The sequence below is a fragment of the Podarcis pityusensis genome (genome assembly GCF_964106645.2).
Source record: "Podarcis pityusensis genome assembly, chromosome: 15".
Classification (NCBI taxonomy): Eukaryota; Metazoa; Chordata; class Lepidosauria; order Squamata; family Lacertidae; genus Podarcis; species Podarcis pityusensis.
The window spans coordinates 16,921,350-16,945,182 of NC_138040.1; the positions used below are offsets into that span (position 1 = coordinate 16,921,350).

General features: G+C 47.2%; 1 protein-coding gene across 2 annotated transcripts in view; it reads right to left on the bottom strand.

The window, feature by feature from the left end:
- The window catches only part of ETS1 (ETS proto-oncogene 1, transcription factor), a 107,162-nt gene that overhangs the window by 13,759 nt on the left and 69,570 nt on the right, over positions 1 to 23,833 (bottom strand). For both annotated transcript variants that reach the window (XM_080983576.1, XM_080983577.1), the window contains 5 exons: positions 12,695 to 12,814; positions 11,697 to 11,897; positions 8,003 to 8,080; positions 7,044 to 7,295; positions 4,919 to 5,179 (listed from right to left, as the gene is read on the bottom strand). In XM_080983576.1, coding sequence (XP_080839702.1) covers positions 4,919 to 5,179; positions 7,044 to 7,295; positions 8,003 to 8,080; positions 11,697 to 11,897; positions 12,695 to 12,814 — 912 coding nt within the window. The remainder of the gene's footprint in view (positions 1 to 4,918; positions 5,180 to 7,043; positions 7,296 to 8,002; positions 8,081 to 11,696; positions 11,898 to 12,694; positions 12,815 to 23,833) is intronic.

Genomic DNA, 23,833 nt, shown 5'->3' on the forward strand with positions numbered 1-23,833 from the left:
ATTCGCTTATCTGTTCTCTCACATTCCTTTTTTTGGGTATGACCCCCCTCCCCTTCTGAAAGCTGTGTTCAGGTATTCTTTGGGGTACAAAGTAATGTGTTTTTTTTGGGGTGGGAATTATTTGAAGGTCTCATCTGCCCAGGGACTTTGCATGCCCACCCCTGACAGCACCCACAGGGTGTGGCAGAACATGGCATGGCTACTCACCTATCTCCGACCAACTATCAAGGCTGGGGTGTGTGATGTATAATGTTAAACAACAACAACAACAATAGGAGGTTTTGCCCATTTTGGAAAGAGCTTCATTTCTCCTCAGGACACATTTGCATGGCAGATTTCTAGGCCTTCATTTTAGCACACCCAGCCAGGAGTGTGGAAATGCCAGGTGGAGTCCCTGAACCCTTAGATTTTCGTCTGCTTTGAAATGGAGAAGCCTGGTCTGGGAACTACAAGGTGATGAAACTTTTTCTTTCAAAGAAAGCATCCACATTAAGTTTGAGGGGACAGCAAGAAGGTCCAATGTAGATGAGTCTTTTCTTTTCTTTTCTTTTCTTTTCTTTTCTGTTGGTTTATGGGGAGGAGGATAGGGAGATCTCACCCATGTTATTGCGGCAGCTGTTACCAAGCTTACGGGAGCCGTGCTTACATCAGAAGCATTTTAATGTTTAATGTTTTATTATGTTTTTTTATATGTTGGAAGCCACCTAGAGTGGCTGGGGCAACCAAGTCAGATGGGTGGGGTATAAATAATAACTGTTATTATTTTTATTGTATTGTATTGTATTATTTTATTGTATTATTTTTATTGTTATTATAATTATTGTTATAATTATTAGTATTATTATCAGACAAACAGACCCATGCAGGAATTGTGCTGTCGGAAGGACTGTTATTGTTGCAATTTTCATCACCTAAGGGACAAGACGGTAAAATGACAGCCTGTAAAACAAAATTGCAACACCGGCCAACCATGAATGCAAAGAGCTAATTTTGTTCTCATTTGCAAACTTCAAGCAGGTGGAACCCGAGTTACTGAAGCAGGGCGAGGACTCGCCTTCTGGGTTCCTCTGTCGGCTCAAAGGCAACCTCATGCTAGGAACTGTGAGCCTTCCTTATGACCCACCTTGTTCTTTGCAGTATGTGAATGATGGCAATTCTGTCTTTAACGTCAAAGGAATAGGTGATTGCTCACAACCTCCTGGGAAATTCAATGCAGCTTGAGTTGACCCAGGTGATGGCGAGTTTGGATCTTGCCATGTCTCTGTTCCTAAATCTGGGCACCATGCTGGGAGGAGAACAAAACCAGGAGGGCCTTTTGGTGGTGGCCCTGTATCTGTGAGCATCCGCCAAAGGAGAGCTTTTAAACCAGGCACCCCTTCAAAGAAAGGCGCCCTAAGCAGTCCTCCTCCATCCCATGAGCAGAAGCAGACTTCCAACTTTGAAGGTGCGTTCACATGACCGCTTACTCTGCATCCAGTCTGCTCCCACTGTTAGGTTTTGTTAGGTTCGCACTATGTTAGCTATAATCCATAGTGATCCTGTTCTTCCTTGACAAATACTGCTGTTGGAGGTGTTGTGGTCTCAAACCCGCTTCAGTCCAACTAGAAAACTGGATGAGTGAGTGTACATGTAACGTGTACATGTGCAGAGGATGGTTTCGCGAATAGACGTTTGGGTGGTTATGGAGAGGGGCGAACCCCAAAGGCCACAAGTGTTGGGTGAAGACATCCGCACCCCCTTCTGACCTGAACAACCCCATGCAAACATGACTTGAAATGCAGTGTCTCTCTCTCTCTCTCTCTCTCTCTCTCTCTCTCTCTCTCTCTCTCTCTGTGTGTGTGTATGTGTGTGTGTGTGACTGACCTTGCTGCATTTTAAGCTGCTAATATGAACTGCCCCTTCCTTTAACCCTGGCAATGGGGCAGCTCCCGCTGTTGCACGTGCAGGCAGCAGGCCAGCTTAGGGGCCCACAAGGCAGCTGCACGGCACATGCAGCTCCCTGTCCCTGCTGCATCTTTCTGTCTAATGGTAGAGCCTGTAAAATGGGCACGTTCCCTTTCCACCAACAACCTTGGGTGTGTGTGTGTGTGTCTTTCCAGTTGCCCAATCTAACAAGACCACCCAAGCGAGTGCAGCAAACTAGTAGTCAGGGGCCACAGAGCTTTTCTGTGAATTCTGTAGTTTTAGAAGAAAGCCAAGGGCAGGATTTTGTGAACTTGTGAAAGGAGGCAACTTGTGAAATGAGGTCAAGATGTGGAGGGCAGATAAGGGAGCTCAAGGAGGCTGACTGTTTGCCACAGGAGACATCAAAAGCCACGTGGGCCAGGCTTCCGCAGAGCCTCATCACCTCTGCAGCTCGGACGCAGATACCATCAGAGGGTTGGGGCCCCTGGCGATAAAAAGGAAAGTTCCTCTCTGCCAGCCAAGCAAGCAGCCAAGCAGGGGCAGCACACCCAGGGCCCCATTTCTTAGCTTATCGCAGAGATAAATAAATGCCGTGTGCTTTTAATCCATGTTCACTCAGAGGATTCTTACATACTGACTTCGCTTTTCCCTGCCATGTTTCGTGTCTTCAGAGTGATTCACAGACAGAATCATAGAAGAGTTGGAAGGGACCACAAGGGTCATCGAGTCCAACCCCCTGCAATGCAGGAATCTTTTGCCCAAGATGGGGCTTGAACCCGTAACCCTGAGATTAAGAATCTCATGCTCTTGGTCGTTTTCACAACAGTCCTGTAAGACAAGACAATGCGGCAACCGTCTCCCCACCTTACAGGGAAGGGGACATGAAGGAACTCTGGCCAAGACTACAGTGCCTTGTTTACACTCAGTTGGTGAGTTCATAAGGGAGGTGATTTGAACACAGCTCCCAGCTCCCATTCTTAACTAATACACTTATGCCAGCTTCCAGCTTTGGTGCCAGCAGCTCCTGGCAAGTTTATTTTGATCGGGCCCAGAGTCTGAATAAGGCCCTGCTCTCCACAGGCCATACTGCTCCCTGGCCTGACCCTGCACCCTCTGTGATTGTTTTTGCCTGGCTGGGATGCCTTTGGCTTGGCTTGATGGAGGACAGAGAGGGGTGTGCGGAGAAACTAGCCCACCGTCCAAAGGTGAGAGTCACATCCACTTGGGCCAAAAATGTTTTCCCGCCCCTACAATATAACTGAATGTAATTGCTTTGATGCTCACACCATGTGGGGTGTGGACTAATCTCCCAAAGTCTCCAGCAGCTTTGCAACGATTCAAGATTTCCTCTCCCTTGGCTCAGATCATCAGACTCCCACTGCTGAAGGGAGCCAGTCTCCAGAACCCCACTCCCAGCCCAGTTTTCTTATCAGCACCTATTCCTGCAAACAGAAAGCACTCATCACAGCTTGAAGCTGGAGCATCCAGCTACTTCCTTCTGTGCACAGCTCCTAAAAATGATCTCCCGACCCCACAAACACACACCGGTTCCCAGCCCCAGTAGAAGCGCTGCACTTGGGGAGGAAGAATCTCGCATGAGAGCTTGTCAAAAGTGCAAATCTTTCCTCTTGTCCCACCTGACTCACGGAGTCAAGGGTTGCTACTGAGGCATTGCGGTTCTAGCAAAGAAGGACAACACTGAAAACCTGAAATTTGCTCTCCTTTGATTTAGTGTGCAAACATATATCTGTGTGAGAGATGTGGGCCGCAATGCCCCATCCATCAAGAGACAGACAAACAGCCTCTCATCCCATCTGCAGGCTGATTTTAGCCAGTTTATAGGTGCTTGTAAACGGTTAGATTTTCTTTCAAGCTGAAAAGGTGCTTGCGCACGCCCAATTCAAAGTCACATATTTGTTCGTATCTGGATCTGAAGTATCACTTTCGCATCGGGAGTCAAAGGTGGCAAGTTAACCTAGCGATCTGTTTCAAGCTGGCTCCCCAGGGTTGAGTCACAGGGTTTCGATTCATTTTCATTTGTTACTCAGTTATGTGTAAACGTCCATAAATACACATGTTCCTGCATGCATCTCCCACCCTTCCTCTGGCACAGCCTATTTACAGATACAAGAGCATGAGCCAGGAAGGCTCCAGTTCATGGCTGGCTCACTTGTGGCCTCCAGATGTGGCTGGACTCCAACTCCCAGCAGCCCTTGCAGCCAGCATGCCCAATGGCCAGGGGGTTGTGGGAATTGTAGTCCTGCAGTGTCTGGAGAGCCCTGACAAGGTCCCCATCCCTGCCTTATCTTGGACTCAGATCACTGGTCCACCCGCATAGCTCAGTACTGCCTACACTGACTGGCAGCAGCTCTCCAGGGTTTCAGATACCTGCCCATTCCAGCCCCGCCTGAAGATGCTGTGGACTGCACCTTCTGCATACAGGGCAGCCCCTGAACTGCAGCTTCCCGAGTTCAAATCTCGCTTGCGCCACTAGGCAACTAAGGCAAACTGCTCTCTCCAAGCCTTCACCCTGATTTCACTTGGAATATGGGGGAAACAACAGCACTCTGCCTTGTAGGACTATTTGTCAGGATTACCAGGGATTTTTTAAAGCAGGAACTCAGGGGAACTCAGTTCCCTTAGCGGAGCCAAAATATCCACCTATATCTCTAATCAATTAAGTTGTGGCCATTTCTAATTCAGATCATTGTCTGCTTGAGTTTATTAATCACATCTTACATTTAGCCACTGCCTGGGGTTCAGGGGTTGCCACTGCAACTGGGCCCGCAATAGACAGACAGACAGACAGACAAACTTCACAGTGAGTTCCCGCACCTTTCCCCCCCAGAAAAAACGTACTGAGGAGCATAGATATGGTGCAGCCAAAGCACTTTGTACATCTGACATTACTACAGACATGCTAAACATAACTAAGGGCACTAAGCAGAGATCAACGTTTGTAGTTTGGGAAAGGGCCTGCATTCTGTCTGCCCAGCTATCCCCAGGGTCTCACCTGTGTAGCCAGCCAAGGCGGCCGCAGGAATGACGGGCTTGTCCTTGTTCATGTCCGCCCGATCTCGAACATAGTCCTTGAAGGTGCCTTTGGGCTTGTGGCTGGGCAGGGCCGCTGGGTAGTCCTCAGAGTCGAAGCTGTCATAGGAAGGGACACGTTGGAGACTCTGGAAGGAAGACTGGCTGCTCCACGACTGGGTCAGGCGGTCGCAGCTGTCGTAGCTCTCGATGCTCTCAAAGGAATCCTGGCCCCCGAGTTTCCCTGCGAGGCGAGAAGGAAACGAGGTTGGCGGAGAGGCAGTGGGGCCTAGTGGTCAGAGTGCTGGACTAGGGCCTCGGGGAGGTCAGGGTTCAGGTCCTCACTTGGCCCACTTGGGTGACCCTAGGCCGGATGCAGCCTCTTAGCCTAGCCTACCTTGCAGGGTTCTTGTGAGGATAAAATGAAGGGGAACCGCACACACCACCCTGAGCTCCTCGGACGAGGTGGCAATAAATAAATAACAAAGCAGAAACAGCAGTGGTGAACCTGCTTGCACTCAGGTTAAAGGATTCCCCATATTAAAGGGGAGTGAAGGTTGAGGAAGATGCTGATTCGGAGACCAATGGAAGCCCTGCATGGTTTGGGGCAGGCCCTGCGGATTCAACCCCATACAATCAAAGCCCACCCCAATGCACATTGGAAGCACTCAACTTTGCCCAGGGAGTCCTGGGGGCTGCATCTTCCACCCCACAAAGAGACGCAGTTCCCAGCCCCCTCCATGAACTGCAGAGGAGGCGAAGCGGCACAGAGGCAGATCGCACACCTTGCATGCAGAAGGCCTCAGGGTCGCCTCCTCTTTGGATGGTCCAGCAGCAGGTGATGCGAAAGCCCTCTGCCCTTTTGTAAAGCTAGAGATTCACTGGGGGAAATGGGCAAATCCTGAGGTTCATTTGTGGAGGCGTCCTATGTTTCCATTGCAACAATGGGCATTTTGTTTAATTGTTTATATAATTTATACCCCACATCTTCAGAACAGATTTTATGTTCTCCAACGGGATGTTTTGTGACTACAGAGCAATAAAATGAAGATCCATTCAAAATAAATAAACGCAGCAGGCAATACGACAAATTAAAAAAAGAAATAAAAACAGCACGTCAGTTTAAACGCACTGGGAAATCAAACAACTAAATCTAACTTCTCAGAACCTGACATGCACTCACCATCTCCAGTGGCTTTTAAACTCTGGCTTCATGATTTGCTGGTCAGGTTTACTCTAGCATGTTTTCACATGTTAAGTATATGCCCAAAACCTTTCGGTGCACCAGAATGTGGACAGGAAGAACAAAGCAGCTCTACCTTTTCTTCCTTGTGTTTCCCAAGGAAGCATAATAATTATTTAGTCTTGTCTTTGTAGGGATCACTTGATCAGACGCCAAACCTGCCAACTGTGGCCTCCCTGTGCAGATTATGACTTTTTATACCAGTCAAAGACGTGAGCCCCTATTTAGCCAAACGCATTCAGAAGAGTTTTGTTTTGTTGTTGTTTGTTTTTTAAAAGGGAGAGACGCGGAGAATTCTCCAGAATTCCTCAGCTTGACTGTTGCTCAATCATTTCTTCTTTACTGACAACCTCAGAGCATAAGAGGATCACTCAAGTTCACTAATTTCCCAAGCCGGACTGAAAGCAGCTGCTGGGGTTGTGTAAGATCTCTTAAGAGCAAATTCCGCTGGCAGAGATGCTGGCAGTGAAGACCCAGCTACTAAATCTCAAGGACAGAGGCGAGGAGGCTGAACAGCTGGCAAACTTGCCCACATATTTGCTGTGTCCTATTTCAACATCTCTCTCTAATTCAGGTGTGGTAGGGATCACCTGCGCAAGGTAGCTTGAGGGCCAGGTTTCAGGTGTATGCAACTTTGGGAAGCTTAAGGGGCCTATAACTCAACCAGAGAGCCCAGGTTTTGCATTCTCTACATGCTGGTGGACTATAACTCCCATCAGCCCCAGCAGACAAGGCCATTGGTTTAATTTCTAAAAAAAGAGCGATGCCAGCCTTTGGTGGAAGGCCCTTTTCCTTGGGAAAATCTCATTCCTTCTTATATGTGGGGTAGGGTTGCCGACTTGTGATTTTTAAAGTGTTCCATTACCTCGGCTAGTGCGCCCCATGCACATATTATCCGGCGTTACGACCTCCTGCTTGATTGTGAAGTAGTCGGTAGGCAGGGACTCCATCTGCACGGGGTCCCGGAGGATGACGGAGGAGGGGTACTCGTTCTCATACTTGAGAGAAAGGAGCTCCTCAGAGCTGATGGGATGGAGGGTCTGGTAGGACTCTGTGATGAAGCTGGGCTCAGAGAATTCCGAGGGAGGAACACACTGAGCGTGCTCAATGCCATAACCTGAGAGCGGAAAGAAGACCGCAAACTGAATATTATCACCCAGGGCATTATTATTATTATTTAGCTGGAACTCTGTTCTGGCACCTTCTAAGGGAGGCATTTATGGAGAGTTCCAGCACCTCTTTTTCTAGAAAAATAGCACCGTTGTTGTTGTTGTTAACTGAATTTATATACCGCCCTATACCTGGAGGTCTCAGGGCAGTTCACAGAACCCTTGCAGTTCTTGCTATTATCCATAATGATAATAGTAATAATATCATCACCATTAATTAAGAGAAAGAAGCCATAAGAGTCACATTTCTTCAATAATAATAATAATAATAATAATAATAATAATAATAATAATATTTGTACCCCGCCCATCTGACTGGGTTTCCCCAGCCGCTTTGGGTGGCCACCAACAGATATAGAAACATAATAAAACATTCAAACATTAAAAACTTCCCTATACAGGGCTGCCTCCAGATGTCTTCTAAAAGCCAAATAGTTGTTTGTTTCCTTGACATCTGACGGGAGGGCAACCCACAGGGTGGGTGCCACTATCAATAAGGCCCTCTCTGCCTGGTTCTCTGTAGCCTCACTTCTCACAATGAGGGAACTGCCAAGAAGGCCCTCAGTGCTTTTGCTCCTCATGTGCTGCCTAAACGTTGAAAGGATCCCCGGTGCTAAATCTTGAACTCAGCAAGGGAAAAACAAGGGAGACTTACTAATGAAGTAGTCTGATGTATAGCGGGATTCTGGGTAGGCTGCGTTCACTCCGTTTGCTGGATATGGCTTTATCTCTTCTGCACCGAGGATGGGAGGAATGAAAGGGAAGATGCCCAGTAAGTAGCAGTAGTAGCAGTAGCCTTCATTCATTCATTCATTCATAAAAAGCATTTGTATTGTATTAAAGGGTTTTCTCAGGACAGTGGAGGGCGCATGTGCCGTGTCCCATTGGTGTGGTGGCACTTGCCCTTCTTCTGATAGGAAATGCTCTGCATGGGGGGCAGGAACAAAAATAGAGGGTCAAGGACGGTCAGTTTGGAGGGGGAGAATGAGATATGTCCCCATTTTCACACGAGGAATGTTGGCAGGTATGCTCCTAGGTAAACATGCACAGGCTGGCACCAGTTTCTCACACCCAAACCCAACATGACATTCCGTGGACCTGTAGCAAAATCTTTTATATTATCTAGGTAGCTCCACACACCAAACACTGAAAGTCTCAAGGTTTCTACTCAGAACTGTGCAACCACGTTCCCTTTCCATCGTAACGAGCCTGACAATGTCCATCATCTGAGACGTTCTTGATCTGTTTGGTGGACTGGGTCATGCCAGGATACGTGACCCCCCCCCCGGGCACTCAGAAGTGTGGGGAGGGCCCTCTAACCCCATCAGCAATTACAAAACCTTGCAGTCAAGAGGTGACTCACCTACCGCAGGCCATATGACTGGAATAAAAACAGCAGTATGCTGGCTGCGATTGCTTCATCCATTTGGGCACATTCCACTTTTATTTTGTCTCCCCCTTCCAAAATAGCCTCCACTTCCCCGCAGTCAGCAGTGCCCTCTGTCTGACTGCAACCCCCATGCAAAGTTGACTGCGGCAACCTGGCCCCGCCTTCCCCTGTGGTCACACACACCCCATGGCTTGGCAAGCCTTGCCAGGAGGGGAGGGGGCACAAAGGCTGCAGAGATGCAGTTCACACAGGCCTCAGTTTGTTCAGCCCACCCCCCTTCATCGCTGCCGTCCCCAGGAGGGAGGCCAAAATTAGGCCCTTTTGAATGAAGGCACATTATCTCTGGCGAGTCTCTGTCTGGGCTCAGCAGAAACAAACCAGAGCCGCAGCCAGGCCCTGTTTGGGTTGTTCTCCTCCTTGCTGGCCAATACGTGAGGTCATAGGATCATAGAATCGTAGCACTGGAAGGGATGCAATGGGTCATCTAGTCCAACCCTTTGCAATGCAGGAATCACAGCTAAAGAATCAATGAAAAATGGCCATCCAACGTCTGCTAAAAAAACACCAACAAATGAGGGTCCACCACCTTCGGAGAAAGAAAGTTCCATTCCATGGTCGAATGGCTCCTACTGCTGGAAAGTTATTCCTATGGCTCAGTAAGAATCTCCTATCTTGTCATCTGAACCCGTTGTTTTGGGTTAAGGTTACCAAAACCCTACCTTCTGGAGCAGGAGAAAATAAGCTTGCTCCATCTTCCGTGTGACAGCCCTTCAGATGTTTGAAGATGGCTATCCCGTCACCGCTCAGACTTCTCTTCTCCATACCCAGCTCCCTCAACCGTTCCTCATAAGGCTTAGTTTCCAGACCCTTGATCATCTCTGATCACCCTCCTCTGCATATCTTCCAGCTTACTAATGTCCTTCTTAAATTGTGGTGCCCAGAATTGGACACAGGACTCCAGGTGGGGTCTGACTAAGGCAGACTAGAGCAGTACTATTAATGCAGACGTGAAAGGCCACAGCAGAAGAAAAGAGGCCTTTCCTTCTAAAGTCAGGAAGCAAGGTCACCACCTTCTTGCAAAAATGTCCATGCCAGTTGGACTGTCCCATTGGTCCTGTGGCTAGGGCAGTTGTGTCACGTAGGCTCTGGACTTAATGGCACTTAATAACACAGAGCATAGTTAAACAGTGGTGCTTATGCAAATCCTATTCTCAGTGCCCTGGTTTTAACTTCTTCTTGTTCAAATGCATTTACCAGAACCAATGAGGCAAAATATGGAAATAATTGGGAATGTCAGCTGCCGCTCCATGAGATCCTACAACTGAGCATGTTTACCTTCAGAAAGCCACAGGTATGTGTGTCTGGGGTGCGCACGTGTGGGTATACCAGAATCCATGTTCCCTGGTGGCTTTTGTGGAAGGGAAAAAAACACCCCCTCCCTCTCCTGACACCCAAAACAGCACAATGAGCACCTGTCTCCACCTATCGCAGGAGGTCCCCAAATGATCTGCAAACATCTCAGTGGGCAACACTCTGTTTACAATTGGTTTCGTCTCGCCTGTTTGCATTGTTCAGGCATGAATGCGGGTCTGTTTCTCAATGCTGGTCCAGCACGACCCAGGACTAGCTGAAGGTCCTCCTATGCCTTTGGGTAAATGAGGAATGAATCCTACAGCCCCACACACCAAAACACTCACAGGTTGGCAGCAATAAACTTCAGGACTTCGTATGAGACACACGGGCTCCCTTGGGCTGTATTTAACATGAAACTTTCCTGCTTTTGGCAAATAGAGAGTATGGCTGTATGTGGGAGATCTCACAGCAGGGCTGGCCTTTGATATTTTGCTGCCTGAGGTGGAGGACATAAAGGCAGCCCCTTCCCACTATTCATCTAGAACAGGAGTTCTCAACCTGTGGGTCCCCAGATGTTGTTGGACTACAACTCCCATCATCCCTGAGCTCTGGCCTTGCTAGCTAGGAGTGATTGGAGTTGTAGTTCAACAACATCTGGGGATCCACAGGTTGAGAAAGGCTGATCTAGAAGCTGGCTGGCTGGGTGGTTGAATGTGCTCTAAGCACTGGGGGGTGGGACAGGTCCTCCATGCATCGGAAGCAGCAGACTAATTTAGGACCCCCTGTCAGCCCTGTATGGCAAACCCTTCCATCAGGGAGTAACCACTGCTGTCCCTCAGCATCTGCCGCCTGAGGCACTTGCCTCCTTCTGCCTAATGGTAGGGCCATCCCCATCCCACAAGGAACAGACAAGCCATTAAGGCATTTGTAAAAGGTACAAAACTCTTCTAGTGCTGTGGCTTTGTTCTCATTCAGCTTCTACTCTTCTTAAGAGATCCTCTCAGCCCATTGACTGAAAAGCTGCGGAAGAGCTCTCTCAAGAGACTGTGTGCAGCGTCACTCAGCGGGGAAGGCACGTGAACAGTGGCAAAGCTCAGAAGATCTCCAGGGAGATCTGGGGGAGATCCTGGTCTGAAAGCCTGGAGCTGAGAGCAGACAGGGACACAGCCAGGAATAAGTGATGGAGTGCAGAGGACAGAGTTTGGGAATCTAGGGAATCTCACACGGTGGCACCTTGTTCCTGAGCTTGTTTGCAATTGTTATAGCTCATTTGATTTATTAGTTGCTCACAACAACAAAAAAGTCTCTAGCCAACTTTCAAAAAAATTAAGAGCCTAAAGAATGGCATAAAAATGAAAACAATACATGACAATAAAACCATTACGACAGCCCACAGCAAATGTCAACAGCAGAAAAGTGTTAGCAATAAACAGCAGGACACTGATCACAATCTGTCAGATGCCTGGGAGAGGAAGGAGGTTTTTACCTGGCACCAAAAGGGGGTTAATGGTGGCACCTGGCAGACCTTCCTGGGAAGAGCATTCCCTGCAGTGGTGAGCCACAACCGTAAAGGCCATGCTCTTGCTGAAGCCTATCATAGTGTTACCTTTCTGCAGGATCTCCAGATGTTCCCAGAGGATGTCTCCTACAAAATCCGGTGCCAGCTCCAGGAAGCAGTCCTTGCCCAGAGCACAGAGGGCAGCTCCATTCATACAAAACTTCTGGAAGTCCACGCCCTTCAGGCTGAACTCATTCACCGCCCACATCACCCAGTCCCGGACATGGGTTTCCGTCCATTGCTGAGGGTCTGCGCAAAGAAGCCACAGGAGAGAGGAATTGAAAGGCAGCTGCTCTGCGCACCATCTCATAAGGCAGGTGTGGGGAACCTTTGGCCTTCCAGATGTTGCTCCCATCAGCCCCAGCAAGCATGGATGATGATGGGAGTTGTAGCTCCGGGTCCTCACACCTGATCTAATATATGGTGGAAACATCATCACACTGGGAAAGGAGAGATTCAAGGCCATGAAGGGACCATATTAAACTTTGGAGCCTTTTATCTTTCTCCCCTTTAGCTGAATTTTCTCTCTCTTGCGGTCTGCGTTTCTACTTTTACTGGGTGCTGTGGATTTTTTCATGTGGCCTTTAACTGTTTAGAGTGATTTCACTTTGTTCAGGCATATTTCCCAAAAAGTGGTCTATGAACCCATAGAGCAACCACCACCGTTTATTCTGAGCTACAGGGGAGCTCAAAGGAATCTTAGGCAAATGATCACCACACTGGGGAAACTGTTATTTTCCTCCATGTGCAACTTGAATGGACTGATTAATGGACCACCTTACACCTCCCATTAATGGACTAAAGCGTCTACGGTTAATTTTTTAAGATTTCCTTAATCAAGTGTCAGTCCTGCATGCATGTGACATTTACAGGTACACCTTTTTGCTCCCCAGGGATGGTGGAGATGTTCAGCAACCACATTACAAATGCTTTAGGGGAAGTCGCGGCTGCAAAGAGGTTTTGACCCTGATCTGTACAACCAAATGACCGAGAAGCGAAACAGCCAATGTTCGTTCAGAGCTGGATTCATGGGGAGCTCATTGTACCTTTGGGGATTCCCAGCCGCTGCTGTTCTTTCGTGAAACCGCTGAAGGTGGCCTTCAGTGCCTGTGACATCATTTCTTTGCTGCTTGGAGTTAACAAAGGCACGTCGGCACATTCCATATCTGGAAGAGAGAGAAAGGAGGGAAATGAGGATGGTTCAGCTGCAAAACTCAGGACGATGGGAGAGGCAGCTGAGTCACCTGCAAGTCACCTGATTCGGCGTGACCTTTTTCTCCCAGCCTGAATGTTCATCAATGGGCAGTTTTATATTTGCTACAAATTTAAATGAGTCAACACATCTTAAAAGAGGAGGCAAAGGTTTCTGTTTAGTAAAGAGACAACAGGAAGAGGTTGAATAAGATTTCCCAAAATGAGTTGGTTCTGGAAAGAAAGGTGGGATTCAATGGGATGCTTTTTGTGGGCTGATTGTTTTCACAGGACATTTCCTATTCCACCAATGCAGTCTAGCAGATCCATCTGTGATATTGTGCCACTGCTTAGGAAATCAATCCTGAGGTTGCTGTTGGATTGTGATTTTAGACAAGCTCCTTGGGACGGCACAACGGCACCTTTTCCTTTAGCGCTGTTGGGCTGGCCCTCACTTAAATATAGTGCACCCACCTCACATTACACCAATTTCTATAAATTAGCGCAGATTATCTTGTGGGAGGGAAAATTAATGATTTGGAGTCTCAGGCAGGATTTGATCAAATAAACAAGAAATGTTTTATTAAACAAAGGAAGTTTATGATACAAAGTGGGTAAAACAAAGGATACTTCAGGTTATAATATTATTTCAGGTAGCCGTTCACCTAATAATATTTATACTAAATCTAACTAATGTTATGGACTTCTAATTAAGCACAGCTTCCTTTAAACTTCAGTTGCTTATGTTCAGTTACTTCGCTTCAGGTAGATGTCACAGGTTTTTAGATTAAAGAGTAAATGCTCAGCTTATTTCCAGTTATTTCCCTTCAGTTCTTTCTCAGTTGTTGCATAGCTGTTGCCACTTAATACTTTGGTTCTTAAACAAGGTGGTACTTCCTGTCAGTTACACACCCCTTAGACAACCCTACTCCTGAGGTACTCCAAGTAACAGACCCAAAGGGATCACCACACCCCTCTTAACTGGTTTGGGAGTCTTCTCTTTATGTAGAAAAATCTCTCCCCTCCTGACCTAAGTGAGACCTAAGTAGACTGTATCTTTCCTACTACTACTACTACTACTACTATATTTATACCCCGCCCACATCTGGCTGGGTTTCCGTAGCCACTCTGGGCAGCTTCCAACAAAATATTAAAAATACAATAAAACATGAAACTTTAAAAGCCTCCCTAAAGAGGGCTGCCTTTAGATGTCTTCTAAAAGTCAGATAGTTGTTTATTTCCTTGGCATCTGACGGGAGGGCGCTCCACAGGGTGGGTGCCACTACCGAGAAGGCCCTCTTTCCTCCACAGTTTCCAGGCATATTATCAATCTCTCATTGTACTTTGATAAGAACTGCCTACAGATGAAGGGGAAGGACAGTTTGGACCCCATGTGAGAGGTGGGCAAGGGGGAATGTCACGGGTTGAGAGGCTGTGAGAAGAGAAGGGGGAGCCCAGGTGAGAGCTGGCAGAGAACAACACCCCCTCTGTAGATGATGAAAGTTAAGATATAGTGATAAGGGAGGATCTTGTCTTTTTTTCTGTTCCTCCTCTCTCACCGATGTTCAGAACAGTCAAGGTTGGCCCCTCTCTAAGTGAAACCGAAGACATAAACCACAGGTTTTGCTGCAATGGTCAGAAGAGCTAACATTTTCAGATGCAACCGGTCGGCAGACATTCACCAGTTAAAGAGTTTGGTGTGGGAAAAGATAATCAGGCCATTGGATAATAAGTAACAGATTCCACGCATTGTTTAAATAATGTCGTTTGGATATTTAGAAGGTTTTATTAGCCAAGGCTCTGGAGAAATAAACACACACCCCAGCGCTCTCTGCCATCCGTCTTCCGCTCTGAGATAACACCAAGAGAAAGTGTCCAGAACACTTTTCCCTGACCCTCGAGCCGCTTGTTTTTAATGATGGGTTTGAGAGAGCTCGGAGGTTACAAGAGACCACCCAGAAACTGCTCCATCACCTTTGCGGCCTGGTTTGGAGGGCAGCTGTGTTGCTCTCCCGGCTATGGGAGAATGATTCAGAGGCAACCTGGGGCAAGGGGAAGGCGGGGGAAGAGGGAGGAGGAGACTAACCCTCTTCAAGCAGAGAGAAAAACAGATGGACCAGAAATAGGTGTGCAGCCGGAGGCCACGCACACTTACTCAAAAGGAAGCCCGCTAAGCTTTATGCTGTGAACCATCCTGTGATCTTTAGATGAAGGGCGGCAAAGTTCAGCGAGGCTCTCTAGAGAGTAAGTGTGATCACATGGGATCAGAGCCTTCAGAGACATAACATAGTACGCATCAGGTCACTGAACAGCCAATCTCAATGCCAGCCTTATTGAGCTGGAGAGAAAACCAGGTAACTGAACCCTATGTTTGTTTCATGGGAGTTAAGGTAAAGGTAAAGGGACCCCTGACCATTAGGTCCAGTCGTGGCCGACTCTGGTGTTGCGGTGCTCATCTCGCTTTATTGGCCGAGGGAGCCGGCGTACAGCTTCCGGGTCATGTGGCAAGCATGACTAAGCCGCTTCTGACGAACCGGAGCAGCGCACGGAAATGCTGTTTACCTTCCCGCTGGAGTGGTACCTATTTATCTACTTGCAATTTGACATGCTTTCAAACTGCTAGGTTGGCAGGAGCAGGGAGCAATGGGAGCTCACCTCGTCGCGGGGATTCGAACCGCCGACCTTCTGATTGGTACGTCCTAGGCTCTGTGGTTTAACCCACAGTGCCACCCACGTCCCTTTTAATGGGAGTTACTTTCAAGTAAATATGCACAGGATGAGGTTTTTCAGCCTCAACGTGTAGCAGTGTGCATTGTCTTACACCCAAAACCTATGAATGCTCAAAAGTAAACCTTACTGATTTCAAAGATTTGTACTTCCAAGTAGGTCTGTTTGGGTCTGCAGCCTTTAAGGAGTGTGGGGAGCAACACTGTTGCTTCAGCCAGGCATTTGAGGAAACTGAACAGGACGGAAGGCCTGTTAAAACATCTCTGCTAATATCACAGGGGCACAAGGAGAGCCAACAGTATCCAGCTCCTCCTGGTTGCATCCAAGTTCCAGTTATACATGGATAATCTTGAGTTTTACAAGAGCGCAATGCTAGATCTCGAGGAGCAGATACTGAAACCCGACTCCGCCCCGCAAAGCGTTCGGATTTCACAATGGCATTTTCACCCACAACCATCAGCAAAATGCAGAGTTGCTATTGCAACATCAGCCTTGCAGCAGATAACGGATGGTAACTAACTTGAGATAAAGCAAAGCTCCAGGACAAGCTGAAGAAGTTTAGATACCGGCCTTGAGAGTGCAAGCAAAGGTCAAGCACCCCTTGTGAAATCAAGGGGCCAGGTTTGCTACCCAGGAGGGCCGCTGCACATGTGATGTGGTGGGCCATTCTGTGTCATCTCACTGGGCAGGCTGACTTCACAGCCACTCCCTGTGGCACTCAGGGATACCTGTAGGATGTGGTTGTGCTGGACTCAGGGGTGGAGCATCTGCTTTGCACGCAGAAGGTTGCAGGATGAGTCCCCAGCAGCATCTCCAGGTAAGGCTGGGAGAGACACCTGCCTCAAATCTTGGACAGCTGCTGCCTGTCAGTGCAGGAAGTGCTGAGTTAGATGGAGCAATGGTCATTCTCAGCATAAGACAGCTCACTGCGTTGCTGCATTCACAACCATGTTTGTCCCATCCACATGCTGTGTCTTAGGTGTGTGTTTAATAGCCTTAGCTGCACACCTAAAATTATCGTGTGTGAAGTGGTCCCAAAACACACCTTTCAATAAGTGTAGGGGAGGAGGAGTTATCTATGGAAATGCATCTCCTCCCCAATTTCCTTATGGACAAGAATTCCAAAATGTAATTTGGCAGGTGGCGGGTTGGGGGGGCAACGTACATTGCCATTCCACTTGCATCTAGTAAAATAACTCCTTGTTGGGTTTGCACATGTGAAGCAGCAAAGAAAAGAAATTCATCCAGGAATTGGACCTTAAAATGATACTGGCTCTGTTGGGATCCAAACCAGGGTAGGTCTTTTTTTTGCAGCAAATCTAATTATATTTAAAACCCAGGCCACGCAGGGAGAGAGAGAGAAACTGGAATGGCGAGAAAGAGCACCCATGTTCCTCCCTGGGGTCTATAAGATAAAGGGCGTCACCCACTCCTATTGTTCTACTATGAGTGTCCCAATCTGCGTGGTTCTCCATCAGAGGCCTCCTTGCTCCTCTAACTCACACAGTAGCCAAGCTGAAATCAATGTCCGGTTGGTCACAGCAGGAGTAGCCTGACCTGGTCAGCCGTTCTGCTGCCCCTCCTGTCTCAGGATCTGATGGATGGAGTCAGAGGTCAGGGACCAAGCTCACTGCTGTCTTCTGCAGGAGCAAAACATCTTTCTTCCCCACCACTCCCCATCCTCATCTTCTTACTCAAACTAGTCAGGGAAAGATACCCGATGCATCATTGTCACGAGGGGAAAGAGCAACTCCAGCTGTTCTGCAGACTCTGAAACTGAAGGAGGCAGCAGCAGCAGCAGAGGCTGGCCCATTAGAGTGAAAGGCACACTGCTCCACCAACCTCAATCTGCCCCCAGCCAGATCAGGGAGGCCTAACAGCTTCCTCCTCCTGAGTCTCAGAGTTGCCGCTTGTAGAACTCAGCAGGGAGGAGGACCAAACTGGAATGAGTTGGCTCTGCCCGTCATTGGCTCTGGTGCCACCTACTGTTAGCCTCCCAGTTCCCAATGGGACCCAGCCAACACTGGGCAGCAGAGAAGAGCAAAAAGCAGAAAGCCCAGATTGGCCTTGAGAAGATGCAAGGGTTCGGGTGCAGGTGGTAGAACAACAAATATTGCCTTGCTGAAAAAAATAATCCAAAGAACGCAATGAAAATATTCAAATTTGAACTAAACGAAGTCAAGTCATGGTGAAGGGAAGTCACAGGGTGGTGGGGGTGGTGTAGAGTTTATGTTTGTAGTGTAGGGTGTATATTGTTTTTCTTTTGGTCGATTTTGTATCAGTATTTGTTTATTTTACTTTTATTTTCTGTATCATTTATCAAGAAATAAATAAATTTAAAAATTTAAAAACAAAAAACAAATGTTGCCTTGCTGGATCCATCTATTTCACTGCTCTGCTTCCAGCAGAGGTCAGGGACCAAGCTCTGCTTCCTACCAGCTGCCGGCTGGAGATTTAATAAGGATGGACTGTATTTTTTTTTACCAGGAATAGGTGAATCATGGTGCCAATGGCATTGTTTTTTTTTGTTTTGTTTTTTTTTAAATTTTTTTTATTGGTTTTACAGAAGAATTTTAAACAATACAAACAAATAAAAAAGACATACAAACATGTATAATTTCATAACCTTTTTTTCATATCCCTCTCTTCTTGGACTCCCCCAAACCTCCCCTTCCTACATCCCAATTTCCAAAATTATTTCAGCAAATTCTAATTAATTTTATCAAATATATTTTTTCTTATTCTTTTCTTCAACTTAATCTTATGTCGCTGTAATCTCCTTTTCTTTCTCCAAACCTCGACATTTTAACATTCCTCAATTTTATAATAGTTCTTAAGATAAATTTTAAATTTCTTCCAATCTTCTTCCGCCGTCTCTTTCCCCTGCTCACGGATTCTGCCAGTCATCTCAGCCAATGTCATATAGTCTATTACCTTCATCTGCCACTCTTCCAAGGTGGGTAATTCTTCTGTCTTCCAATACTTTGCGATGAGTATTCTTGCTGCTGTCGTAGCATACATAAAGAAAATTCTATCTTTCTTTGACACCAATTGGCCGACAATGCCCAAGAGAAAGGCCTCTGGTTTCTTAGGGAAAGTACATTTAAGTACCTTTTTCATTTCATTATATATCATTTCCCAGAAAGCCTTAATCTTCGGGCACGTCCACCAAAGATGATAAAAAGTACCTTCCGTTTCTTTACACTTCCAACACTTATTATCAGGCAAATGATAAATTTTTGCTAGCTTGACTGGGGTCATGTACCACCTATAGATCATTTTCATAATATTTTCCTTTAAGGCATTACATGCCGTAAATTTTATACCGGTGTTCCACAACCATTCCCAGTCAGCAAACATAATGTTATGACCAATGTCCTGTGCCCACTTAATCATAGCTGATTTAACTGTTTCATCTTGTGTATTCCATTTCAGCAGCAGATTATACATTTTTGACAAATTCTTAGTATTGGGTTCTAACAGTTCAATTTCTAATTTTGATTTCTCCACCTGGAATCCAATTTTCCTGTCTTGTTTATGTACCTCCATTATTTGATAATAATGGAGCCAATCTCGAACTTTGGGTTTCAATTTCTCATAACTCTGTAACTTCAATTTATCTCCATCTTGTTCCAAAATTTCCCAATACTTTAGCCATTCAGCTTCGCCAATGGCATTGTTTAGATGCTGGGAAGAATCAGCATGTGCAAGGAGTTCCTGCCCCACCATAAATCAATAGAAACCCTGCCCTGGTGCAACCTATGACTGAGAACACGGTAAGATTCTTAGAGGTAGAAGCGGCTGGTAAGGTGGGATGGGGACCCCTCTCTCACTTCCTGACAGGCAGTCAGCTGCTGCTTCCCCTGGGAGGGCGAGCAAATGCCCCAGCAGGTATGCCAGGCAGGCTCTGTTGGTGTGTTTGCACTGCACTGGACTCCCTGCTCCTTTGCCACTCCCAATAAACAAGAGCAAGATGTTTCTGCTTAAAGGAATTATTTAAAGTCACCTAGAAAGATGTCCACTAAGGTACTCCTTCCTTCTTTTCAATGCCTGGTCCCAGGACTTTTTTCATCCAGAACTCGCTGGAATTCAGTTCCGGCACCTCTCAGGTAGGCGCCATTGCCATTCTAAGACAAGGAGGGAGGCATCCATCATGAGTTCCAGCACCTCTCTTTCTAGATAAATAGCACTAGCTGCTCCACCTCACATTCACCACGGCTGAGACTGCAATCCCATGCACACCCATCTGGGACTTAGGACTGCACTGCCAAAGGGGGACTTTTCCTCCAGGATTACTCGAGAGTTGCAAAGAGCGACAACTCAAACACAAGCACATGGGGGCAACCCACTCCACCCCCCCAACTGCACATATGACTTTCATCTCTTACCACCAACACACAGAGAGATAACTCATCCTGTCTATATAAGGTATTTCAGAATTTATGGAAGGTACGTAAAACACCCAGGATTTAAAAATAACTGCCCTTATTCAACTCAGAGATGTCTGACGTTCATTCATAAACACCAAATACATATAAACAACCATGTGTTGTTTACGTAGCTCTAGAAGGTTCTGCCGACTATTAGGAAGCAGCTGATTCCCCACCTCTTCATTTTTTAAAATTTCTATTTAAAGTAAAGTAATAATTTCTGCATTAGATTTTTAATGGAAGTGAATAACAACGAAGTGAGCGCTAAATTTGTGCTATATTCTGCTATATTTCAGGAAGTGGTTTTTACGTCATGTGAAAGCTTGAATATAATGAGGAGGTTAACAGTTTGGGAATCATCAGGGGAAACAAAAGGAAGTGCTATGTGACAGCAGCATATGGCTCTCCCCTCCCGTGACCATTGGGCAACGCCGCCTGGGTCTGATGAGAGTTGCAACTGAAGAACACCTGGAGGGCACCATAAAGAAACAGGGTGGCACCTCTCACAGAGGACCTCTATCCACATTATGCGTAACTTGCATAACTACAAACCTCCAAACCTGGTATCCCCTTGAAATTGGTGTAAAGGTTTAAGTGCCGGTTTTGTACCACAAACCCTGAGTTTTGTGCCACCACCTCTCAGTGAGTATTGACATACAATCAGACAGACAGACAGACAGACAGACATACAGACACACACACCTGCAAACAGCATGGCCATGTCCCCTCAAAGTCTATGCTGAAGTATTGTGCTAGTTTGGTTATAAATTTACAGGAGACGCCAGTTTTGAGAGTTTGTAGTTAACACAATGTATGTATTCACACACACACACACACACACACACACAGAGAGAGAGAGAGAGAGAGGGAGACACTATAAAGAGATTTCCACAGGCACTTTCTCCTTCAAAATCTACTTTGTTCAACAATCCATCTACAAGGATTGATAAGCTCAGGACCCAAAGACCTTGGCCAAGCCTTTGAGCAAGTCCATCTCTCGTGGCCTGACCTCCATTGGGGAGACCAACACAAAGGACCACATGCTATGGAAATATTCCACTGCATTTCCAGAGATTAAAAAAAATATGTATACAGTAAGAGTCTCCACACAAAAATCCCACCGCAAACACAAGACCAATAAATTATATTTCACGTGCGCAATTTACATAATTTTGGGCCATTGTATTTTCCAGACACCATTTCCCACAAAGAGGTGATCAAATGTCAAATAACTACCATTATAGACAGCAGGTTTTTTTTTTTGTTTCCAGGGTCACATGATTAAAAGAGCACACCAAAAGCAAAAGCCTCCCAGCAGAAAAGAAGTCATAGTATCATAGACTTGAAGAGTTGGAAGGGGGCACGAGATTCATCTAGTCCAACCCCCTGCAATGCAGGCATCTTTTGCCCAACATGAGGCTCAAATCCACAACTCTGAGATGAATTCTCTCATTCTCTACTGACTGAGCTGTTCTAGGTCCAGACTTCCCATTGCCACACTAGTTTTCCACGTGCAGGAAGCCAGAGTCTTTCCAGACCTGACCCTGGGAAACTCCTCCACTGCTCCCCATTCTGATAGCTAAATGCGTGAGTCCTGCCCCCCTTTTGAGTTATGCTTCTTTGCACCCCAATAACCTGTTGCCTTGAGAAGTGCAAAGCAAATCTGGGTGCACAGGAAGTCTCTGCTGCCTCCTGGAGCCATTCATGCTCCCTTCAGGCTTGCCAAGACGCATGTGGGCAAACACACACCCCAGGCAGAAAACCCCCCAATAGTGATCAATTAAGAAACAAGCCAAATTGTCAGCATTCTGTAGCACTCTAAACCAGACACACTCTGTAACTAACCCTGTTCTGCTTAATGGAAGCAACATCCCCACATTTTCTTCTGCAATAAGACTTGTTGGTTAGTGCAAGGGGAGAAAAGACATCTGTCAAGTGTGTATGAATATTGCAGAGAGAGAGAGAGAGAGAGAGAGAAAGAACGCTAAATTTCAAGACTTCTCAGAATTTGGGCAGGTTTTCTTAGAAACCCTTGCAGTTCTACATCAAGGAATTCCCCTCCATACCAATGCCAGGCCCTCTACTCCCCCCCTTTGAAAGCAGCCAGCTTCCCTTGAGATAATCGCCTCTAATCCCACTAACCACTTTGCTAAATAGCTCTAATCCTTCCCCAAAGGATCAAGTGAAGAGGACAAGGGGGGAAAGGGTCAGCTCAACTTGTAATAGACGCCAAGGCTGGGAATGAATGAGAGAAGGCAAGCGGGTGGCAGGGCGACCCACACAGTCCTTGGAAGTGGGAGAATCGCTCATTCATTTGATGGCCATTTACCCACAGCCAAAGCCCAGAAGCGATTTAATTGCTAGGATGCCTTAAAAAAAATAAATGATAAAAGGCTGGATTTGTTTCACCAGAAACTAGAGAGAAACCACTACAGGAATGGAGCCTTCCAGTTGGATGGTCTCACAGGAAGGCTGCTGGCAGCTTGGAGCGCTCAAAGGTCTCCCACAGTGGCCAGAGACCTCTCCAGGAAGAGATGCTTCGGGGTGCCAGAATACCAGCTTCTCTGGCTTCCAGGCACATGTGGTTGAGGGAAAAGCAAGGAGCCAACCTGTGCAAGACCAAAGCCAAGGCAGAGCTGGCCAAAGGGTTGCAGATTTGAGTGCCCAACAGGCAATGCAAGCTCTGCATTGAGATACACTCACATTCTGGGTTGCTGCCCAAACTTCCCATATTTCCTCAACCCGCAGAATCATACACACTTCATTGCCTTCTCATTCACATTTCTCACAAGAGTAACAACAATACTGATCTCTCTTATAAGATGCTACAGGTAGAGATAATGGGCTGGTTCACAAGTTGCATGGACAACAGCGGAGGAAGCTGCTCAGGCGCCTGGGGCGGTGTGCCCAGGGACCTCCAGAGTCTGCCTGCCTCCTCCCACTCAGCTGCCCTACAGCTTGGGGGAAGGCAGCGGGCGGACCATTTGGGCAGCATGGTGCCTGCGCATGCCCAAGCCACCATGAGACACGTGGCTCGGGTGCACTGCAGGCCCCGCAGTGAGTGCCGCTCAGCATTTTGTCACCCCCCTTTCTCATTGGTGACACCTGGGGTGGCCCGCACCCACCGCACCCCCCTTCCTCCGCCCCGTGCAGGGCTCTGGTGTTTCACAAACGACGGCTTCATCCATATGGCCAGCTGAACAAGGAGGGTGGTGCAGTGCAAAGGCACCAGCAGGAACATCAGATTGGCTCTGCTGGGGCATTTGTACTCAACTCTGTTGCCACTGCCACCCGCTCCCCCGATGCAGCAGCGACTCACCAGCCATTTTCTTTAGACTTGGCACCTTTCACCACTGCAGTCTCCCTGACTATAGATGTGCATCTCCTGGTTCCAGTCACCTGATACGTCTGCAATTGCAAACCATCTCCATTTCTGCCGCAGTGCCAGCATTTATGGATGTCAATGGGTGGCAAAGCCACAAGCCTTCAAAGCACCACTGTTCAAATTGCAGATGTGGAAGGACTCCCAAACAGAACAGCACGGTGCTGTGGCCTTGATGCAACGATATGGATGAATCCGATGCACCAGCAGTCACGAGACACAACCAGCTCCCCATATAAACGTTGCCATCACACAATGTGGTTGCCAGATTTCACCACGCACGCCAGCCAAAACCAATGAGCGCCAAGCCACTTGTTTTCAGGGGCTCCTCATTTCCTGGATGTTGCTCACCAAGTTGGATGACGATAAAATAGGAAGCGACTCTGCCATCCTTAATGGGACCAGATGTTACTGGGAGAGAGAGCCACAAAGTAGTAACACCCACTCAGCCACTG